General features: G+C 40.6%; 1 protein-coding gene across 5 annotated transcripts in view; it reads left to right on the forward strand.

The window, feature by feature from the left end:
* Window positions 1-82: 82 nt before the first annotated feature.
* Pur-alpha (Purine-rich binding protein-alpha) overlaps window positions 83-23,513 on the forward strand; it is a 34,242-nt gene continuing 10,811 nt past the window's right edge. For 2 of the 5 annotated variants that reach the window (XM_041776705.2, XM_070287704.1), the window contains exons 1-4: window positions 83-230; window positions 907-1,062; window positions 1,114-1,176; window positions 1,242-1,354. In XM_041776705.2, coding sequence (XP_041632639.1) covers window positions 1,020-1,062; window positions 1,114-1,176; window positions 1,242-1,354 — 219 coding nt within the window. In that variant the 5' untranslated portion in view covers window positions 83-230; window positions 907-1,019. Of the gene's footprint in view, window positions 304-906; window positions 1,063-1,113; window positions 1,177-1,241; window positions 1,355-23,513 lie in introns of those variants that run through there. The other 3 variants (XM_041776704.2, XM_070287705.1, XM_041776708.2) reach the window with 3 other exon arrangements.

Here is a 23,513-nt window from a genome sequence, read left to right on the forward strand (position 1 = left end):
CAAATAGAAAGACTACGTAGTAAAAAGCTTTATTAAGCTTGCAGCTCTTACGTTACGGTACGTATTTTGAGAACTCGATTCTGAGTAATACCCTAACGCCACATTATGCATTAGATACTGCGCGTGACGTACAAAACAAAAAAAAAACTTAAGCCCGATTTTGCAAAAACATCCTGCAAAATGAATTAGAAATAGAAACAGTTTTCTTTCGCAATGAAAAATGCGTTAAGGTACTTGCAAGATATTTGTGCGTTCTCACGGATTTGTGGCACCCTAATAAATATATAGAAGGGATAAATAATGGTATTATTCGGGATAAAACTATTTGAAGTGTGTGTGTGTGTGTGTGTGTGTGTGTGTGTACATATTTTGTACTTCATTTATTTATGAACAAACTGTCATTTAAAAACAAAAGTAAGCGTTGTAAAAGTGATAACATCCTCTCCTGTAACATATACCGAAAGTTTTTAGTATGATATGCCAGAAAAATCAAAACTTAATTCCTCCAACTTGTAGATTTTTAATTAATGGTTTATATAATTAAAAGTCTATACCAGCTTTTCCCAAGCAGTATACATTAATATTTTTAATATATATATATATATATTAATATATATATGTATATAAAATATAATATATATATATATATATATATATATATATATATATATATACATATATATATGTATATATATACATAAACGAGCTACATTCGTATTTATGTAAAATCCTTGAACCTTTGTTTTTGCTTGCACGAGAGCTAAAAAGCAGCTAAAACAGCTGATTCTTACATGTGTGCTGTGTGTGTGCGAGTGTGTGTATATTATTTATTTGTCTGATTATTTGAATATGGGTAAAACTTTTATGTTAATAATAAATAATATAAATAAGTTAAATGGTTAAAAGGCAACGAGGGATTGAGACGGCTTAACTAGAAGATCGGCAGCGAGCGGAGGCAAAGAAAGGAACTATACAGTATATAACAAGCCAAGGTTACGACAATTAAATAGGTTCGGATAATGTCAGATTTGGGAAGTGGAGATGAAGGCATCTCAGGATCGAGTAAGATAAATAACAAATCTGTAGAATAGATACATATTTATTATATTTCAGAGTATAATGTGGCGAATATGGAGGGCTCGTCGAGTCGTAATGAGTTTGATTCCTCCGTGAAAGGTATACATTTGTAACTATCAATATAAATGTACATATATATAATAGTTCTTGGCCTTCGATTTCAGGTGGCAGTGGCGTTGAGCAAGAACTGGCCACTAAAATGCTTCAGATACAATCGAAACGATTTTATTTGGATGTCAAACAGAATCGTAGAGGTCGCTTTATAAAAGTTGCCGAGGTAAATGGGTTACATTTTTATTTTACCAATTCTCGAATGCATATAATAGTATTGTTATATTATCTGATGAACTACAATTTGATAAAAGTTTTCCTTAGTGCTCATTTTCTTTTTAACAACAAATTATTCTCCGATATCTTCCCTCATTTGCCAATAACTCTAAATAAAATCAATTACACAGGTCGTCAGCCTTCTAGAACCAAGGACCAGAACACAATTTTCCTATAGTTTTTAATGCGCTGAACACAAATCTGGACTCACTAAATTTCCCATATGTCATTTTTTTTAATATTTAAACTTAAATGTTCAGAAAATAGGGTTTTTGCGTACCTTTAAGGTGCTTTGCGTTTATAGGTCTCCGAAATATCGTCTCTGGAATTTATACTGATTTTTTTCAATATATTTCTGAGTGTGTCGAATTTGACAATTATTTTTGGAAAAATAACTACATATATAAAATTAAATGACAATATCTCGATGATCCATAAACATTTTTTATGATAGCATAACGATCGTTTTGAAAAAAATAAAACGTATTTAAGTTTCAGCATCTCAAAAGTAACAAAAACCGTATTATTTACGCTTGTAAGATGGAATATCACAAAAACTTTCCGTATAGGAAGTTTTCTGGCACCGGTTTTAAGTTCAGCACATTAAAGTATATTCTGTTTTTTTGGCACTGCAATTTTTTCAAATTTTGTCGGCTTGTGTGTTATCTAACGTTTTTAGTTTTTTTAATGTCCAAGAAGGTGATAAAATTTCAGGCCTGCTCCGGTAATTGTAAAATTTTTTCGTTTTGGGCGAAATCGTACGATTTCGTTTTTAGCTGCTCCGGTTTTCAAAAAATTTTTGCTATCGGAATGTTTTGTTTTCTCCAGAGCTCGCAAAAAACGGTCAACCGTTTTGATCTATCAAATTCTTTCGGAGAGAGAACAACCAAATAGTCTCAAAAGGGTCTCTCTCGCAGATGTTCTCGCTTCTTTGCTGATTGCGATTCAGGTTAACTGTAATGGTAGATCGCAAAGACAAAGCTTTCGGGAAACGAAGCGGCATAGAAACTACTCGCTCGCTTCTGAGTCGATAAGAGTGCCAGAGAGAGAGGGAGAGGGATGAAGCACTCGTTTGAGTTCATGCGTATGAAAAATTAAAAATATATTCTAAAAACAATTTAAACACAAATTAATAAAGAAACAAACTCAAGTTTGTGTCAAATGTTTTTTTTTTTTTGCTTCATTTGTTTTATTTTAATCATTTCATCATTTACATTTTGAAATGTTTGTTGTCAAAAATTAAGAAATTGTGCAAACAATCAACGTACGCTACGCGAAATGTGCAAATTAACAGCGAGAGCTTTCTGCGAAGAGACCGGTCACACTTAAGACCGCGAGCCCGCTCTTGCCGCTTCAACCGAGAGAGAATAGAAAAAGGGCAGATGTCTCGTTGAGTCTTTTCGCGGCTAACCGGTTACGTAACCTTAATGTTGAGACCTTTTTGGAAATCGGGACTCAACCCTGCGAGCTCTGGTTTTTTCATTTTTTCTTATTGCTCAAGAAGCTGACTTGATTTTTCGGTAAAAAGCAAACAACGTAAAGAACTGCCTTTTATATTGCTTATTTTAAAGCCGAGAAAAGGAAAAAAAATTATGGAGTTAAGCTACTCTAGCCATTTTAATTCCGGTGGTCTCAATTAATTATTTGGTCAACTTTGACCATTTAAGCAAACAAATTAAATAGCATTATTTACAAACAACAACTTTGGCGCTCCTCTTAAGTTATTAATGTATTCTTTTATATTTTATAAGTATTTTTAACTGACTGTTTCGTTCCACCAACAACATGGCAACCTTGGTGATGACATTTTGTCATGGACTTATCGACCTATCGCCAAAACGAGAAAACTTGTTGAACAGGGCAAAAATTTTGTTGTCAAATCTGAGGTGGGGTCAGAAATAAATTTTTTATAAAATAACTACCTGCCAGAATGATCTTGTGGTGGTGTGGAATAAACATCAATAGACCACCGAGTAAACTATTTTTTTCCTTTTGTAAATAAGATCTGATTTCATTTAAAAAAAGCCATTTACTTTTCATTCCGGCCAGAAAAAGGTGCTCGTTTTTCAAATCGAAAAAGTCTTTCGTTTTCGATTACCGGAGCACCAATTCTCGTTTTAAGGGGGTCTTCTCATTGGGCAACTTTTTTTTCGATTTTTTTTTCATTTATTTATATCTTGGGATGTTGTGTATATGTCCTTAAAAGGATTTTTAGAAATTCGAAATACTTTAGAAGATACAGCTTTTTTTGGGAAGCAAGGTCTTCGCAAAATGAGCTTTTTTCAAAGTTCAAACGCGTTTATCTCGAAACCACGTTTTTCGAACTGGCGGCCATGATATCTTTAGTTCAACTAAACCGATTTTTATGAATCAAAGTGGAATCGACGCAGAATTGTCACCATTCTCGGGTGACGGAACAGATTTAAAAAAAAATTTTTTTTTCTATTTTTTTTTTACACTAAACTACAAAAAAAGCCCGAAATCGAAATTTTTTTTGAATGGCCGCCATTTTGTTTAAAAAAATTTAAAAAAAAATCTGTTCCGTCACCCGAAAATTACATCTACTCTGATTATAGCCCCGTTCTTATTTTTCATTTCGGACGCTCTGGAGACCCTGAATCGTGGCCGCCAGGACGACACCTTTTTTTCCACCACCAAGTTTGAAGTCTCATTACTCTTTGAACAACCCTCGTATCGAGGCAAAAACAATTTTTTTATTTACTTTGAACATTTTTTAATACAATTAATAAAAAAAGTTTTCAATTATTCTTTGCGATTTCAAATAAGAATTTTTTTAAAAAGAGTCAAAAAAACGGGTTTTGAATGAGAAGAACCCCTTAAAAAAATCTTGCCGTTTTCGATTACCGGAGCACGCCTGAGTAACAGTAAAACATATTTAAATCGTATAAAAAGTATATCTTAAGTGTAAATATTTAATAGAACATAAATTATAAATATATATGCTGTACATATATTTATACATATAATAAAAACTTTTATTACATACTTGTACATATTATTATTATATTTACAGTTTTACAGTTACGGTATCAGTTTTAAATCGAAACGGGCCGGATCGGTCGACTATAAATTATAACTTATTTTATATTTATAAGCTATAACTTCGCTGGTTTTTAACATATGTATCTATTTTCACTTAATCTTAGATACGGTCATTTTATATTATTCTAGAATTTCGGTTTTAATTTTATACAAATCCGACGACAATATCCTATAGCTGTCATAGGAACGATAGGAAAATTTTAAGAAAAAAATTTTAACTTCGCTGTTTTTAAACCTTTTTTCTTCTTTAAAATATGGTAACTTCTTTCTTTCATATCAGAGAGGCGGTTGTAATCAGCACATAAAGACCTAAAGGGTTTCAAACTCCCGCCTACAGTGATTTATTTTAGATGTTAGTCGAGGAACGTGGAAATTGAGCTGCATTAGCTTTATTAGTTTATTAAGAAGTGCAACACCGAACATAGCTCTACGGTTAGCTAGAGAGGGAAAGTTAATTAATAGAAATCTGCTAGAATAAGACGGAAGCCTCATGTCAGCATCCCAAGGTAGGCCACGGACGGCGAAAAGTAAAAAGTTCTTTTGTACGGATTCAGTACGGTTAATATGGACTCCAAATTGAGGACTCCAGACGCATGAACCATACTCCAATATAGGGCGTTTGCAAAAAGAGTCTTCATTACATAAGGGGAAACCAAGTCCTTCGACCATCTTTTAATTAAACCGAGCATGCCTCTGGCTTTATTAACTATGCATGAAACATATTTAGAGACCGAAAGTTTAGGATCTAGGCGAACGCCCAAATCGTCGATAAGACGCAGGCATAAAGCGTATAAGTGCCAAACTGGGGAGTGACACGTGAAAATGTCATCAGTTTGCATTTGGAGCTATTGAGCTATTGTTTGAACAATTTTGTGATCGGATTGCAGGTCTGACTGGCAAGCTGTCCATATACTGCAGGCATAGTTTAACATCATCAGCGTACATAAGTACTCTAGAGTTCGTTAGAGCCAACGGGAGGTCATTGATAAACAAAGTAAAAATAGCGGGCCGAGGTGGCTACCTTGTTGGACTCCAGATGTGACACTGAGGAATTTGGATAGATCATTTTTAAATAGAACCTTTTGAGTTCTGTCACTCAAATAACTCAAACCCCATTTAAGAAGATCGACGTGAAACCTGATTATGTCAAGCTTATTTTAAGATGAGAGTGGTTAAAAGAGTCTGTGTAAATCTGTTATGCCGCAAACCCCTAATAACGAAAGAGGTGAGTTCCAAGAGATTTGTAGTGGTCGATCTTCGCTTCATAAATCCATGCTGACATGGAGAAATTACTGATCTGCATAAATGCTGCAAGTGAGGAGTAATTACAATCTCGAAAAGTTTTGGAATCGCCGATAACTTAAATATTCCTCTATCGTTGCTGTCGTCCGATTTGTGAATAGGAATGATAAATGAATTCTTCCAAATAAGGGGAAATTCTGAGGTTTATAAAGCTAAGGTAAATAATTTCAGAAGGGGGTTGTACAGAGCCCCAACACAATACCTGAGCACGTAGCCTGGTATTCCATCGAGACCCGGAGAATAAACTGGTTTTACACGATGAGGATCCAAACTAAGGGAGCTTTCATTTAAAATAGGACTGAAGACAAAAACTAAAAGTCGTTATAAACTGCATATTAATTAAACACTGAAAGACACATGCACTCGCGTAGCTGAACGCCAAAGTTAAAATTGTATTTGAACAATTAAAGCTGGAACACAGGTTGTTTAAATGCAAAGTAAACACAAAAATTCGGAGCTCAAAACAAAAACACAACCGTACGCTATGAAAGTCAAAGACGAATGAATGAATGCTTAGGCAAGCTGTATATATTGAGTAGAGCCATGTGGTGATGACTTCTTTGGTCACCTGTAGCAAGGCTAGGAATATCCCATCTAGTCCCGGTGCTTATATCCTCGCAAAGGAGTCTATAGCCCAGTGGATTCTACTAGAGGATATTAGATCCTTTGGGAGATGCTCTTCAACAGTTGCTAGGTCTTGGTGCTTAGTCGCATGGGATACCTCAGTGCATCCTGGGAAATGCGCATGCATTAGTGCTGGTAGGGCCTCTTCGCTGCCCTCAGTCCACTGTCCGTCGTCGCGTTTGAGCTAACTCTGTATTGTTGGCTGTTTCGATACCAGCTTCCGGAGTCTAGCCATTTCTGGGACACAAGTTTCTCTGCGCCTTGCGTATTTCCTTCTTGTAGTCCCTTAGTAGGACTTTTCATTCCTCATTGATGATATCATCTTTCGCCTGAGGATCCAAACTAAGGGAGCTTTCATTTAAAATAGGACTGAAGATTAGGTTCGACCTGGGCATATCAAAAGAGTAATTCTGATTTAAGCTATTTGAGGAAGAATAAGAAGTTTTAAAAACTCTGCAACGATCTCTTTGCGATGGCCTGATCAGAGTTTACTGTAGTGTTATTAAATAAAAGCGAGAAAGGATATAACTTAGGTTTACGTTTAGTGTTAACAAAGTTATAAAACTCTTTCGGGTCCTGCGTGACCAAAACCCTATAGCGAGTTCAATCATGTTTATAACACTGCGCGTTAAGCACGGTAAAATTCGACCGAGCACTAAGATAACTAGAAAGAGCAGTAAGAGAACCGCTACGTTTATAGTTAATATAAAGCCGAGACTTAATAATTTTTAGGCGTGTCAGGTCTTCAGTAAACCAAGGTGGTTTACTAGAAACCGACGGATATGTTAACGAAACACACGATAAAAAGAACGAATTCATGGCACAGTAAAAAATATCCACGGCGGAGGCCATGTCAGTGCACATATAAAGATCAGACCAATTAAATCGGAAATTAAGATATTTAGCCTTTGAAAGGTCTTACTCCCACAGGCCGTTTTTTTCTTTATTTTAACCTCGTACACCTTAACTACAGCTCGTTCAGGCCAGAAGTCACCAGAAGAAATGTTGTCAAAAGGATCGAGGGAGACATTTATCTTAAACGATGAGATGTTTTTTGTGTAATACTGTCTTCCCACACAGCGCATTTATGAGGAACGTTTGGGATTTAAAAAAAAAAGTGAAACTCGTGTTCCCACACACCGTCAAAGCACATTCACCATCCGAACAGCTGATCGATCAGCTGTGGCTCATGAAAACGGGAACAAAGACTGTCGAATTGGCAGTTGCAAATTTGAAATGGAGCATTTACCAACTATTTTGGGTGTTGTACAACAGCAAAAGGCACAGATTGCGTCAGAATTTATCCGCACTAAATTTAAATGCATTAAATAACAAGGAATTTTAGTTTTTCTAATGATTTTTCTCTAACAAGGAGTAAATTCCCCGAAGAGTGTCTATAGGTGGTATAGGCATCCAAAATCTTTAAAATAAGGTAGAGACAGGCGGTTTATATTAAATAGTAATTATTGGGGACATATTGGGGCAAGAATATACAGAAACAAGAAAGGAAGCTAACTTCGGCACGCCGAAGTTTGTATACCCTTGCAGATTGGTTTTCATATTTATATTATAAATTACAGACACTAAACAGAGTTTCATAACATTTTACCTATTCTTATTATGTTTACAGTTTCACAGTTACAGTTATACATTCCCAGCTTTACATTTTCTCTACATCTACGGATCGCTTCTATGGAAGCTATATGATATAGTTGTCCGATTTTCATAATATTGTTACCAAAATTCTGAAATAATACTAAAAGCTCATGTCTCAAAGAAGATTAAAATACGTTGAAAAACAACGAAGTTATAATTTTTTCTATTACTTTCCCTATCGTTCCTATGACAGCTATAAGATATAGTCGTCCGATTTTCATAAAATTTATACCAAAATTCTGAAATAATATAAAATGGCCATATCTAAAAAAGGGTGCAAAAATGTTGAAAAACAGCAAAGTTATAATTTTTTTTCTAAAAATATATCGAACATTTGTATGGCAGCTATATGATATAGTCGTCCGATCCGGCCCGTTCCGACATATATAGCAGTGAGGGTATATAGAAGACTATATGCAAAGTTTCATTTAGATAGCTTTAAAACTGAGGGACTAGTTTGCGTAGAAACGGACAGACGGACGGACAGACGGACATGGCTAGATCGAGTCGGCTATTGATGCTGATCAAGAATATATATACTTTATAGGGTCGGAAACGTCTCCTTCACTGCGTTGCAAACTTCTGACTGAAATTATAATACCCTGCAAGGGTATTGTTTACGCCAGGAGGCCCCTGCTCCCCCTCTGCCCACCGAGCGTCTGAGCGTCCAAAAGCTCAAGCGCTCCCAGCGTAGCAACGCTAGCCCGCTCTCGCCGTCTTGCTCTCCCGCAGCGCTAAGCGCTTTCGCACTCTCGAGCGCGGGCCTCGGGCTTCGTTGCCGAACACTCGGATCGTCCGCTGCCGCTCTCTCGCTCTCGCTAGCGCAGTCAACGGGCGTGAGCGCGGCCGTTTGCTGAAGTTTTAGAGTTAGTTTCATGTATGCAGCCGAATAAAGCTGATCGTCATCGATTACCTTGCCTCCACGACGCCCCCGACTTTGTTTCTCTTCTGGGCTTTTTTGGTCCTTGCGCCGGTGGAGTCTACGTTCCAAGGATCTTCAGTGGAAGGATCGCCCCCCTACTAAACAGGTATAAAAACGCCAACAACTATTTTGGGCATGCTTGTAGCTTTGGCGCCACATTTTAAATTCCATATCTCATTTGTTCCTCGCCAAGTGTGTATACACTTTCGTAGTGATGGTCAAATTTTCAGAGTTGCACCGAAAAACTATCGCCAAACAAACCGTGGTTAGATTTTAATGTGTTCTAACGGCGGTCCATTTGGGAAAATTCGGAACGGCAAAACCTTATGGACCGTTTGTTCAACGGACGGTGAATGTGCTTTGACGGTGTGTGGGAAGACCCTATAAGAGAAATTAAAATTTTCCACTTTCACATTTGCGGCTTGTGTTTTGCTCTGTATATGGGCAAGTACAGCTGTGTTCACTGAAATAGCAGTGCGACAGAGGAACAACTTCAAAACGTTTTTTTGTACATATTCCTTTTTGCAAGCTGATCTATTGCACATTGTTTTTGTAAAATGGAACATAAAGATAAGAATCGAGAAAAAATTCCGTTCGATTTGCTCTATTTTTATGTTTTATTGATATTTTTTCACATATGCAGCTCGTTTTGGCCGATCACTGAAATAGCAGTTTTTAATTTTCTTTCGCAAAAAGTGCCGAAATTTCTTTTAATTTTGTAAAAAATTAGTTTAATTATGGTCGTTATTATAGTTTATACTATAATACACCTTTACAACGAAAAAAAAATTATTTTAGTGGGCGCAGGACCTCACTGCTCCATGAGAGAAAGGTATCAGATAACTTAGTCTAGAAAGAAGGGCAAAACATGTAAAGAGTCTCCAAATCTTTCAAATTGTTATTTTAAAATAGTTTATAAATCATAAAATATAAACCGAACCCAAAAAAACCGAGGTACCATTCGCAAAACCACAATTGTACAGGCTCGACGCGAACTTCGCTTCAGCAAAGCTCGTCCTTTTGCATCCTCTAGGGATATATGAGCAGGAATTGGCATGGGAATCAGTCATGGGACCATTCGCCGGGGACTTATTGAATAAATTTTAGACTCGCGAAGTCCATGGAAAATGTCACTGCTTGGTTTAAGGCATATCAAGGCCAGATTGGAGTTCGCCAATAGCCACTTGAACTGCCACTTTTCAAATGGCGTAATATCCTTTGGACAAATGACTCCAAACTGGTTTTATTTGGTGGAATAGGACTAGACAATATGTCTGTCGACCTCCAAATACAAAGTACCACCCAAACCACACGTTGAAGACTGTAAAGCACGGTGGCCTAAAAATCATGGTATGGGTATACTTTTCATACAACGTTGTAGGTCCCGTATATATGATCGGTGGGATCAAAGACCATTATGTTTATGTCCAAATGTTAAAAACTATCTTGCAGCCGTATCCTGAGGAAAATTTGCCATTAATTTGGACATTTCAGGAGGACAGTGACCCTTATCATACCAGCAAGGTGGCCAAGGAGTGGGTTCTTAATGAAAAAGTGGATGCAATGCCATGGCCTGCACAGTCCCCGGATATTATTCCGATCGAAAACTTATGGGGGACATCAAGGACTACGTATTAAAGAAGTTTCCGACTTCTAAGCCGCAGCTTTGGCGATTTGTGCAGGAGGAATGAGACCATAATCCCCTCAAGCGTTGCTAAGACTTGGTGGACTCCATGCCACCCAGGTATGAGGCTGTGATAGCTTCTAAAGGCTATTTAACAAATTATTAGATCATAGTCAATTAGAATTTAAGAAGAAATAGGTTTCTTATACGATATTTTTAAATTTATGAAGAATTTTAGTTTTTCACTGCTATTTCAATGATCGGCATAATATAGACCTTTTTTGTTGTTATTAGCTATATCTTCTATAAGGTTTATGTTACCTAAATTAAATGATTGTGGTATTGTTAATAATTAAATACACCAGCGATGGGCACGAGATCTAACGGTTTCAGCAGCAGCTCGCTGAAAAAAAAAAAACAACAACAACCCCCAGCGTTGCGAACCGTCGCACCCACGCGACACACAGAATGTGCGAGCCGAGAAAATACACTGACAAAAACTTTTTGAGTAGATCAATATCTTCAGCCATTTTTACGTGCATTTATGTCCGCCTAAGAAAAACGACTGCAAAAGAAATCCAAAATTTTTTCTTTAGTGCAGAAGTCAACGCTAGCGGCACAGTTCCCTTTAAATTTGTTCTTGTTTTTGGGACGATGTGCGAGTTCGGGTCGCTTGTGTTTTGTTGTTGCAAACTCGGGATCGCGGCGATGGGCTCGCTACCTGCGCCAAAGGTCAGTGTGGTTGTTTTTGTAAATCTTCACGGTTCGCTGGTCGCGAGCACTGCACTTGTGCGTCTGCAATTGTGCGACATGCTGGCGCCTCCGAAAAAAGATAACGGTTTGAGCAGCGTGAGCAAATTGAGCCACTGCGTGCCCATCGCTGAAATACACTAAGCCTTTATGAAAAAAAATTTTATGAAAATAGTGTTTGTAATAGTATTTTCCAATCTTAAACGTGCAGGTCGTGGGGCACTGCTATTTCAGTGAACACAGCTGTACATCTTGCGATGCGAGATCACGGGCAAGCCGTGAAACCAATATTGTTTTTAGTGGTGGAATAGCGGTAAGGGTCTTTACGCAGCATTACCAACTTCAGCCGGTGCACTGGCCTTCTTTTACACTGTGCAGATTTTTTCAAAGTCTGCTTAGTTAGAGATTGAGATATCGCAGCGGACTCTACGGATATAACTGGCGGAGCTGCTGCCAATTCCACCCCGGCACATTCGGTTGCCGAATCTTTAATCGCTCCCGATCTCAACACCAAAGGAGTTGGTGTTGGGGTCGGGTGCTGGGCCAAGGGGGGGTACTAAATCTTGGGTTGCTGGGGCTCGCCCAGTTGCTGCCGACCAAAAGCTAAATTTTTACGCTTTGGCGACTCATTTAACAGCTTCATCCTGTTAAATTGAGCGTCCAGCGCTAAGAACAGGTCACTTGGTTTGCGAAAAATTACCCTAAGTTCTTTAAATCCGCTTCTGGTCTGGCGCATGAAGGAAAACATATCCTTCTCAACATCACGACAGGCAATCAGAGCTTGCAAATAACTGTCGACAGTTTTTTTTCTTGCGCTCTCGTTGCGAGCACAACCGAACAAGTTCATACTCTCTCGCTCTGAGCAAGAGAGTTTTGCTGTCTTCATTTCTGTTTTCTGTTGAGCGCTTTTCGTTGAGCTCTTTTTATTTCGGTCGTTCAATGAGCAGTGCGTAAAGAGCGGGACGAGAAACGCTCGCACACAGAGAGCCAGCAAAAGACCAATTGACTGAACAACTCAGCGCAAACGATCTTCACCTTTACTTTCGTTGTTGTTGCAATTAATATATTTCGTCTGCAAAACGAACGCTTGTGAATGTATACCAACACATATGCAAAGAAATAATACAATTTGATTAATAGAACAATTTAATGTTATTTTCAAATATTTTTGTTAACAAGTGTCATTTAGATTCCATATTCAATATAACAAAATGCCATTACGATCGCAACTAATCGTTTAACGATTTGCTTGCCTATGCATGTGAATTTATACCAATACATACGCAAAAGACTTTTTCTTCACTGACCACGGTCTGGAACGACAGAAACAAAACAGAATAGAAAAAAACGAGTTCGCTCTGAGCGCGAGCCAGCTCATTCCAAGAACCCATGAAACGTGTGCTCTCTGAGTCTTTTCGTAAAGAGTGAGAGAGAGACACTTATTTGCAGACAACTAAAAATTGTCGACAGTTATTTGCAAGCTCTGCAGGCAATGCAACAGTAATGTAAGCAATTTTTCCAGAAATTAGATCTGCGATACGGCCCGTTAAGTTAAGACACTTAGCGTGTGCATCGCCAAGCCAGCAATAAAGGTTGGGCTGGTCTGCCAAAAACAGACAATATTTGAAGACATTTTCTCAAACCTTCGACCAAGGTGCACAGATAAATTAACAGTGCCGAAAAAACGAGAGAGCGGGAGAGTAGGCGTGGAAGAGCAGAGAACAATGAGAGCTTAGAACCGCTTAAGTTCAGCTAATAAGCAAAGTTGAAAACTAAACGGAACAACACAAAAGGGGGACAAGAAAACGCAAAAACTAAAAGTCGTTATAAACTGCATATTAATTAAACACTGAAAGACACATGCACTCTCGTAGCTGAACGCCAAAGTTAAAATTGTATTTGAACAATTAAAGCTGGAACACAGGTTGTTTAAATGCAGTGTAAACACAAAAATTCGGAGCTCAAAACAAAAACACGACCGTACGCTATGAAAGACGAGTGAATGAATGCTTAGGCAAGCTGTATATATTGAGTAGAGCCATGTGGTGATGACTGTAAATCCGTGAGGGTTTTCCGGACAAAAAATTCGAATAAAAAAAAGGCGACTAGCAACTAGCGGCCTAGCTGGGGAATTTCCACTCGAAGGCAAAGAAAAGAAGACGAGAAGAACTGCAGTCGCACGAAAAAGTTTTATTGCGCTGGCGCAGCCAGCAGTTCCAAAGGTTAATCGGCTACTACCTTTACACAAGCAGCGTCCGAATTGCCTCGCTATGAAAGCTATACGTTTCGGCTATTCAGCTCGGCTGAGTGCAAGCGATAAGCTTTTGGTTTTACATTGTTTACGTTTAGTTCTATTTTTTCTTCATGTAAATTCATTTCTAACAATAATATCAACCGCTAATCTAGTGCTCCAACATTCCGGCCCCGTTGAAGGCCTCCGGCGCTTTAACCTCCTCGTTAGGAGCGATGTTTATCGGCAGCAATGCCAACTTATGGATGGCGCGCTTGATGACGCCTCCTGACGTCTGGATGTGTGCTACACGCACTTTACCGTCCGCGCCGACTGTTGTTGCCACCACGCGCCCTGTGAGCCACCGTTGTGGGGGCGAGTTGTCCTCGTGTACGAGCACCAAGCGTCCGACCTCCAAATCGCTCCACCTGTTGCGCTGCTGCAGGCTGACGAGGTAGTCCTTGGACCAACCGTCCCAAAACTGCTGCTTGAGAGCGGACAGCATTCGCCACCGCCTCAAGTACTCGCATCCGCCCTTGCTGGAGGTTACGCCTGTGTCGGACTCTTGCGGCAGCGAAAGAAGAGCCTGACCGATCAGCAGGTGTCCTGGTGTCAGCGCCTCTCCATCGTTGGGATCGTTGCCAGGCGATGCGATTGGTCGAGAATTGAGCAGCGCCTCTACCTCGACCAGGTGGGTGCTCAACTCGTCGGCCGTTAGCTTGGCGTTGCCGACCCCTCTCAGCAGTCGATGTTTGGCGGACTTGACGGCTGCCTCCCACAGTCCTCCGAAGTGTGGTGACCTCGGCGGTATGAAATACCACTCGACGCCTCTCTGAGCCGTGTACCCTCTCAGCTGATCCTCGCTGTGGTGAAACGCTGCGTTCAGCTCCTGCAGCACGTTGCTCGCTCCTACGAAATTCGTGGCGTTGTCGCTGTACACCTTCTTCGGCAGTCCTCTCCTCCCGACGAACCTTTTAAAAACAGATAAAAAACTGTCAGTGGATAGGTCTATCACAAGCTCAAGGTGAACAGCCTTTGACGAGAAACACACGAAGACGGCCACATAAGTCTTAATCGGGGGTTTACCGCGGATCTTCAATGATACATAAAATGGACCGCAGAAGTCTACCCCACAAACCAAAAAGGGGCGAGCCATTTTGACCCTACGGACAATTTTAGTGCATGCTCCTCGAGCATTGATAAGCCATATCTGCTGTCTCAAGAGCGATACCAAAACCTTGACACCAGCATGGTAATGAGTCCGATGTAAGTTGCGAAGATACAACGAAACAAATTCTGACTTCGATGGCAGTAACAACGGAAATTTGGCATCATACGGAATTGGCGCGTTTAATAATCTTCCCCCAACCCGAATTAGTTGAAACTTCACACCATCTATCTCGCTGGAGTGTATGAAAGGATTTAGACGTTGTAGATGTGGACTCAAACTTTCAGATTTCTCTATCTTGACATATTCTGACTCAAATTCAACTCTTTGCAAGACTTGGACCATCCTAAGAAACGACAGCTTCAGTTCGTTGGCCGAAATAAAAACATCGCGTTGACGCTTCTTCCCTTGAATAAATCGATTTACGTATGCCATGATCCGCATTAATTTATTAAATGACGAACATCGTCCAACAAGTTCAATAAAGACATTCGGTTGGTTTTTTGTGACGGAACATACTGCTACGCTTTTTTTATTCTCGGACAACTGTAACTCCTGTGATACCTCAACCTGATGAGAACTAGGCCACTCGTCTGGATTTCGCAGTAAGAATTCAGGTCCATTTTCCCATAGAGTACGCTTCAAACCCTCTATATCTGTTCCACGTGACACTAAGTCAGCCGGATTCTCTTCTGTAGGCACATGACGCCAGACTATATTCTCTGAGAGTTCCTGGATTTCAGCAACTCTATTCGCGACAAATGTTGCTAAAGTAGACGGATCCCTCTTTAACCAGTATAGAGTGACTTGGGAGTCCGACCAAAAATTAACGCTCTCCAACTCTATCTTGTGCAGCAAAGGAGATACTTGAGTCCATAGCTTGGCCAGCAAATGCGCTGCACATAATTCGAGCCTTGGAATTGATTTGGTTTTTAGCGGGGACACTCGTGACTTAGCGGTTAGCAGTCATTTGTCCCAGCCACCGTGCGAACATAAATGCAACAGCCGTAGGCGTGGCTCGATGCGTCAGCAAATCCGTGGATTTGAACAGCGTCATAGGCTGACAGACAGATATATCGAGGAATGGATATCTTGTCAATCTCTGATAAATTCTGCTTAAATTCGTTCCAACTTGTATGCAATTTCATGGGAACTGATTCATCCCAATCTAGTTTTTGTCGCCAAAGCTCCTGAAGCAGAATTTTTGCTCTTGTGATCAACGGACACAATAGCCCCAAGGGGTCAAACAAACGAGCTGTGACGGACAAAATGTTGCGTTTCGTGGGAGGTAAGGATTGAAACGAATCCTCCAAACCAGCGATGGGCACGCCGTGGCTCAATTTGCTCACACTGCTCAAACCGTTATCTTTTTTCGGAGGCGCCAGCAAGTCGCACAATTGCAGTCGGTCCTCGCGATCAGCGAACCGTGAAGATTTACAAAAACAACCACACTGACCTTTGGCGCAGGTAGCGAGCACATCCCCGCGATCCCGAGTTTGCAACAACAAAACACAAGCGACCGAACTCGCACATCGTCCCAAAAACAAGAACAATTTTAAAGGGACCTGCGCGGCTGGCGTTGACTTCTGCACTAAAGAAAAAGGATTGGATTTTTTTGCAGTCGTTTTTCTTAAGCGGACATAAATGCACGCAAAAATGGCTGAAGATATTGATCTACTCAAAAAGTTTTTGTCAGTGTATTTTCTCGGCTCGCACATTCTGTGTGTCGCGTGGGTGCGACGGTTCGCAACGCCGGGGGTTGTTGTTTTTTTTTTTTCAGCGAGCTGCTGCTCAAACCGTTAGATTTCGTGCCCATCGCTGCTCCAAACTATAATGAAATGCATCATTCTGAGGGTTCCACCTCATTCCAAGCGTCTTAACGGACTCAGAGGTGTTAAATATAAGAGATTTTTCTGGTCCCTGGTTAGTCATCAAACTTGGATGATTTGTTGCCCATTTGGCTAAATGGAAACCCCCTAACTCCAAAACCTCAGTGACTTCCTTGCGAATCACTTCCAACTCGTCCAAACTGTTCGCTCCTGTGAGCATATCGTCGACGTAAAAGTCGCTCGAAATTACTTCCGCTGCCACCGGATGTGATTTAGCGTAAATTTTTGATAGCTCAAAGAGACAACGAATGGCTAAGAATGGAGCTGAGGCTGTCCCATAAGTGACAGTGTTTAGGCGAAAGGTTTGGAGAGCTTGAGTAGATTTTTCCCTCCACAAAATTAGTTGGAAATTCCGGTCTTCATTGGCAACGTTTACTTGCCTATACATCTTTGAAATATCTGATGTCAAGGCATATTTGTTCAATCTAAATCTTGCCAAAATAGCGTAAAGCTCCCTCTGAATAGTTGCACCCACCATTAGTGTCTCATTTAATGAGATCGAGGTTGACGTTTTGCTTGACGCATCAAAAACAACTCGCAACTTTGTGGTGCTACTATCAGGTCTCAGGACACATTGATGTGGAATATAGTAGTGTTGTCCTGGAGGAGGCGTTGGAAGCCGTGACATGTGCCCAAGGTTAAGATACTCTCTCATAAACTCGTGATACATGTCTTGCAACTCGCAGTTATTCGCAAGTCTGCGCTCCAACGAAAGAAATCTGCGTTTTGCCGTTTCGAAGGATAAGCCTAGAACACTTGGATTTGTCTTGAACGGCAGCTTCACCTCAAAACGACCTGAAGAAAGTCTTTTTACTGTGTGCTCGAAATGCTTCTCACAAGCAACTTGTTCAGCTGTGTAAACAGCCTTCGATCTCTCAGGGACTTGTTCCAACTCCCAAAATCGTTCCACCAGAGAGTCGAGAGAACTTATATTTTCACTGACAGTGACGCTGCCTACTTGAGCTTGACTCGCTAAGCGTTGAGTGTACTTTCCCGACACAATCCATCCTAATAACGTTTTCTGAAGCGATGGATGGTCGGAACCCAATTTTATTTGGCCTACGCTTAGAAGTTCAAAAAAGGATTCTGCGCCAATAAGCAAGTCCACTTTTGCGGGCTTGTGAAAACGAGGGTCTGCCAATTCAATGTTTGCTGGAATTTTCCATTGGGCATAATTGACCTCATAGTCAGGTTGATATGATGAAATTGACCTTAACACCCAAAAATCGGTTGCGAAACTATGAGCATTGACGCGAGAGTGAATTGACGTGTGCACCTTGTGCCGCACTACCGAATCGTTCTTCCCGACAGTAGTAATATTCAAATAAGACTCCTCCCTATGTAGCCGCAAACGTTGTGCCAAATCTTCGGCCATAAAGTTTATTTGCGACCCGGAATCTAAAAGAGCTCGTGCTAATTGAAACTGTCCGAATCTATCCCGCACCTTAACGACGGCAGTGGCAAGAATCACTTGGTCGCTACTTGCAACATGACATGAGTGGGCTTGATTTGAATGATCAAATGCTACAGGAAACGACTGTGACTGCACTTGAGAACCTGATCCCGAAGCTACAGGTTGCTGCTCTACCCCATATCTGTGAAGAAGTGTGTTATGAGGCTTAGAGCAGACGCGACACTTTTTTGCTTTGCATTTTTTAACTGGATGACCAGGATTTAAACAATTTATGCACAGCCGATTATGTTTCGTAAAATCAAAACGCTGAATCACGGACAGAGCCATAAAGGCTTGGCAACTACCTAAATTATGATTCGTCGCTGAGCAATATTGACATTTCGAATCTGGTTTGTGATCTGCTTTTGTGCATGAGAATGACGATTTTGAGTATCCCTTATTCGAACCTTGGCTAGGCTTCCCTTTACTTTTCGTTGATTCCTCAGCAGCTAAATGCTGGTATCGCCGATTCAACTGAAACGCACAATCAGACCATGTTGGCAACTTATTGTAATCCAGCTGCTCCTCAAATCGGGATTTTGTTGTGTGATCTACCTTGGACATAGCTATGTGAATAAAAATTGCATTATTGATCTCCTGTTCACTACCCAACGACTGCAATGATGCATACAGAGCCGATATCTCATCAACAAGAGACCTCAAGCCTGATGCAGAGGGTTTCGATACCTGGGGAAGGTCAAACAACTGAGAAATCGTGTCGAAGAAAATCAAACATTTATTGTCGTACACGTTTTTCAAGCTAGCCAATGCTTTCTCATAATTTAACTCGGAAATTTGAAACGCCTTTACAGTTCCTAATGCATCACCTGTTAGACATGTAAGCAAATGGTTGAACTTTTCTACCTTTGTAAGGGATGGATCGTTATGAACTAAACTCTCGAATAGACTTATAAAATTTTTGTAGTCCGAATGTTTTCCACTAAACTTCGGCAGATTCATTTTTGGTAATTGCGATGAATGACGATAACCACTGAAATCCCCTTGACTAATTCTCTGAGGTTCAACTTCTATCATTGCGGAGCGATACAATGCCTTTGTAATGATACATGCATCCTCAACCGGCGCTCTCAGATCATTTTCTGGGTATAGTATATCAATGTCTGCCTGGATATCCATTAGTTTTTTACAGTACGATTCGAGAAGTTGCATTCGATATTCCATTTGAATTTTGTCGAATGAAATAATTCTTTCCTCAAATGCCTTTTTCATTCGCTCGATGTCACTCAGAACCATATCGTGTTTCTGCATAGCCATCAAAAGTTTTGCATTTGGCTTTGCAGCCGAATCTCTTTCAGCCATTTTGAAATTGATTGGGAATTAATAAAAATGCTCCAAATGTAAATGATTGGCACTAAGTTTTAATAAACCACTTTCGCAAATGATTCCGTAATTATTATTCACTTGATACAATTTCGCCGATACCCCAATTAAATTTTATTAATATAAATTCACAAGCACACCAAATTTTATTTGGGTTATATAAGGGTTAATAATGCCAAAAACCACCGCCGAAATTAAACACCAAGTTGAATTTTATTTGACAAATAAACTGTCCGAAAATATTTAAGTGGATCCCATACGGGTTAAAGATGCCCACAAGCACCGCCAAAGCCAGAAACTGTATCACAATTAATGTCGCACGTAAATATGTACATATAATAATATGTGCAGAATTTAATTTCACTTCCGAGTTTTGCAGGAATTTTACTTTGAATACTGTTTGAATACCACTGACAGAGTATATGCTGTCGAAATTAACCGATATGCCACTATGTACGGTTTGAAAGCCACTGACCAGAGTATATAGCTCAAAAATAACTGCTCTGCCACTGCACAAAAGGGAAATGAACTTGGCGGCAAAACGCTGGTATATAAGTATGTAGATATGTATGTATTTAACTGTACCGCACGCACATCAATTTTCTCACAATTTAATTCCAAAAATTATTAAAGGCTGTTCACTTTTTATTTGTTTATTTGGAGGTTTTATATGTTGGTTTTAAATTGGTTTTCCAATATACAAAGTGCAAAGAATTACAGCCAGATAATTGCACACAAACACACGTAACGTGGAGTGCTTCCAAGTTTTAATTTTTGGCACTGAATACCTGATCGTTGGGCATGATTTCCAGAACTTTCCTTTTTTCCAAAATTTGATCCAATCCGATCCAAGATTTGTCGAGTTCCGCCAGCTAGGTTTTTTCGCCAAATATATAAAAAAACAAGAAAGGAAGCTAACTTCGGCACGCCGAAGTTTGTATACCCTTGCAGATTGGTTTTCATATTTATATTATAAATTATAATGCCGAAAACAGACACTAAACGGAGTTTCATAACATTTTACCTATACTTAATATGTTTACAGTTTGACAGTTACAGTTATACATTCCCAGCTTTACATTTTCTCTACATCTACGGATCACTTATATGGCAGCTATATTATATAGTTCTCCGATTTTCATAATATTGTTACCAAAATTCTGAAATAATACTAAAAGCTCATGCCTCAAAGTAGATGAAAATACGTTGAAAAACAACGAAGTTATAATTTTCTCTACTACTTTCCCTATCGTTTCTATGGCAGCTATAAGATATAGTCGTCCGATTTTCATAAAACCTATACCAAAATTCTAAAATAATACCAGAAGCTCATGTACCAAAGTAGATTAAAATACGTTGAAAAACAACGAAGTTATAATTTTTTTTCGATTAATTTCCCGATCGTTCCTATGGCAGCTATAAGATATAGTGGTCCGATTTTCATAAAATTTTTACCAAAATTCAAAAGTAATATATAATGGCCATGTCTTAAAAATTGTGCAAAAATGTTAAAAAACATCCAAGTTATAATTTTTTTTCTAAAAATTTATCGAACATTTGTATGACAGCTATATGATATAGTCGTCCGATCCGGCCCGTTCCGACATATATAGCAGTGAGAGTATATAGAAGACTATATGTAAAGTTTCATTCAGATAGCTTTAAAACTGAGGGACTAGTTTGCGTAGAAACGGACAGACGGACAGACGGACAGACGGACGGACAGACGGACAGACGGACGGACAGACGGACATGGCTAGATCGACTCGGCTGGTGATGCTGATCAATAATATATATACTTTATAGGGTCGGAAACGTCTCCTTCACTGCGTTGCAAACTTCTGACTGAAATTATAATACCCTGCAAGGGTATAAAAACGGAACAAGTGCCGAGACGACGAAAATGCACTATTTTTGTTCGTTTTTCCGACGCGAAATCGAAAAGCTAGTCGTAGTCCCTGTCTCGGGCGCCAAAATGTAAATCCGTGAGGGTTTTCCGGACAAAAAATTCGAATAAAAAAAAGGCGACTAGCAACTAGCGGCCTAGCTGGGGAATTTCCACTCGAAGGCAAAGAAAAGAAGACGAGAATAACTGCAGTCGCACGAAAAAGTTTTATTGCGCTGGCGCAGCCAGCAGTTCCAAAGGTTAATCGGCTACTACCTTTAAACAAGCAGCGTCCGAATTGCCTCGCTATGAAAGCTATACGTTTCGGCTATTCAGCTCGGCTGAGTGCAAGCGATAAGCTTTTTGTTTTACATTGTTTACGTTTAGTTCTATTTTTTCTTCATGTAAATTCATTTCTAACAATAATATCAACCGCTAATCTAGTGCTCCAACAATGACTTCTTTGGTCACCTGTAGCAAGGCTAGGAATATCCCATCTAGTCCCGGTGCTTTTATCCTCGCAAAGGAGTCTATAGCCCAGTGGATTCTACTAGAGGATATTAGATCCTTTGGGAGATGCTCTTCAACAGTTGCTAGGTCCTGGTGCTTAGTCGCATGGGATACCTCAGTGCATCCTGGGAAATGCGCATGCATTAGTGCTGGTAGGGCCTCTTCGCTGCCCTCAGTCCACTGTCCGTCGTCGCGTTTGAGCTAACTCTGTATTGTTGGCTGTTTCGATACCAGCTTCCGGAGTCTAGCCATTTCTGGGACACAAGTTTCTCTGCGCCTTGCGTATTTCCTTCTTGTAGTCCCTTAGTAGGACTTTGCATTCCTCATTGATGATATCATCTTTCGCCTGCTTGGCGATTTTGAAGAATTCTTTGAGTTTGTTTTGTCGGAGTGAAAGGTCCTTATTCCACCAAGGTGGCCTGGTCCCCTTTCTCGTATCCGATATTGGGCATGATGCGTGATACGCATCTAGCAGTTTCTTGGAGATGGTCTCTAGGGACTTTTCTGTGTCTTCTGTGTCCCGAGAGGTCGCGAGCCTTGTCGCGATAGTCTCCTTGAACTTTCCCCATTTAGTATTCCGGGGGTTCCTGAAGACGCAGTGGTGCGCGTTGGCGTCTGCACCCACGAGTAGTTGCTGGTCCTTCGGGCTGGCTTCTACCAGGCTCATGAGTTCTTCTGGTGGGGTCATCCTGTCGTGCCCCATGTAGCAGGAAGCTGTAATGAGGCATAAGGATAGCGTGTAAACCCTTCCGGTTTTGTTTCTGGGGACTTTAGTCCGGCGATGCCATTGCATAAAGCGATCCATGGCTCCTGGACCAAAGCTATGTCGGCTGATTCTTGATCCATGGCTATGAGGAGTTTCGCCGACGCGACCTTACTCTTATAACGGTTGAGCTGCTGCGCATTGTCATGGGTACTGGGCTCATCTCCAGGGTACCGTCCCCTCCTTCATCGGACTCGTCCAGCGTCATTCCCTGGGCGGCATCCACGATGCCTTCAGGGTGTGGCATCCTTATCCCAGTGATATCGCTTTTTGAGGCGCAGGTATGCATAACCCATGCCATCTTGCAGTATCTGGAAAAGAGGATGTCTTCCGCCTCCTTACTAATCTGGTGGACTGCACTTTGGCCCCCCTCCTTGCGTAATGGGGTCGCAATAAGCAGAACCTTTCAGTACGCGGTTGGGATGTCCGGATTAGCTTCCGGTCCACCACCTCCAGCTTGGTCTCCTCCCACAGCGCCTCCAACTGGCAGACCGCTTACGTCAGCCACTTTCTTGTCGGGTCATCCATGCACGTAAGGATTTTGATCACATTTAGCCACCCATCAAATGTGGGCATGGGAACTTCGGGATCTTCATCCATTCGTGCAAACAATGACTCAACGGGCAGGGCATTCACCATTTTCCACCGCGCCTCGGTCATTTTGCCGGTTTCAGCGCTTCTGTCAATGAGTGCCACGATCAAATGCCGTTTGGACACTTCACTGCCTTTTGCGGTATTGTTAGTCTTTTCGCTTTTTGGGGAAGGCCTGCCGCCTTAGGCCCGCGTTGCCGCTTACTCGCAAGTGCGTCGTTACAGGCGCTCTCGGCTGAGCGTTGCCTTTTATTGGCAAGCGTCTCATCCACCTTATTGGCGAATCGGCCCGACGAGTTCATGTGGGGGAGTTTGGCGAAATGAAGCCTGCCCTCAGC

The sequence above is a fragment of the Drosophila kikkawai genome, chromosome 4, assembly GCF_030179895.1.
Source record: "Drosophila kikkawai strain 14028-0561.14 chromosome 4, DkikHiC1v2, whole genome shotgun sequence".
In the NCBI taxonomy this organism is placed as follows: domain Eukaryota; kingdom Metazoa; phylum Arthropoda; class Insecta; order Diptera; family Drosophilidae; genus Drosophila; species Drosophila kikkawai.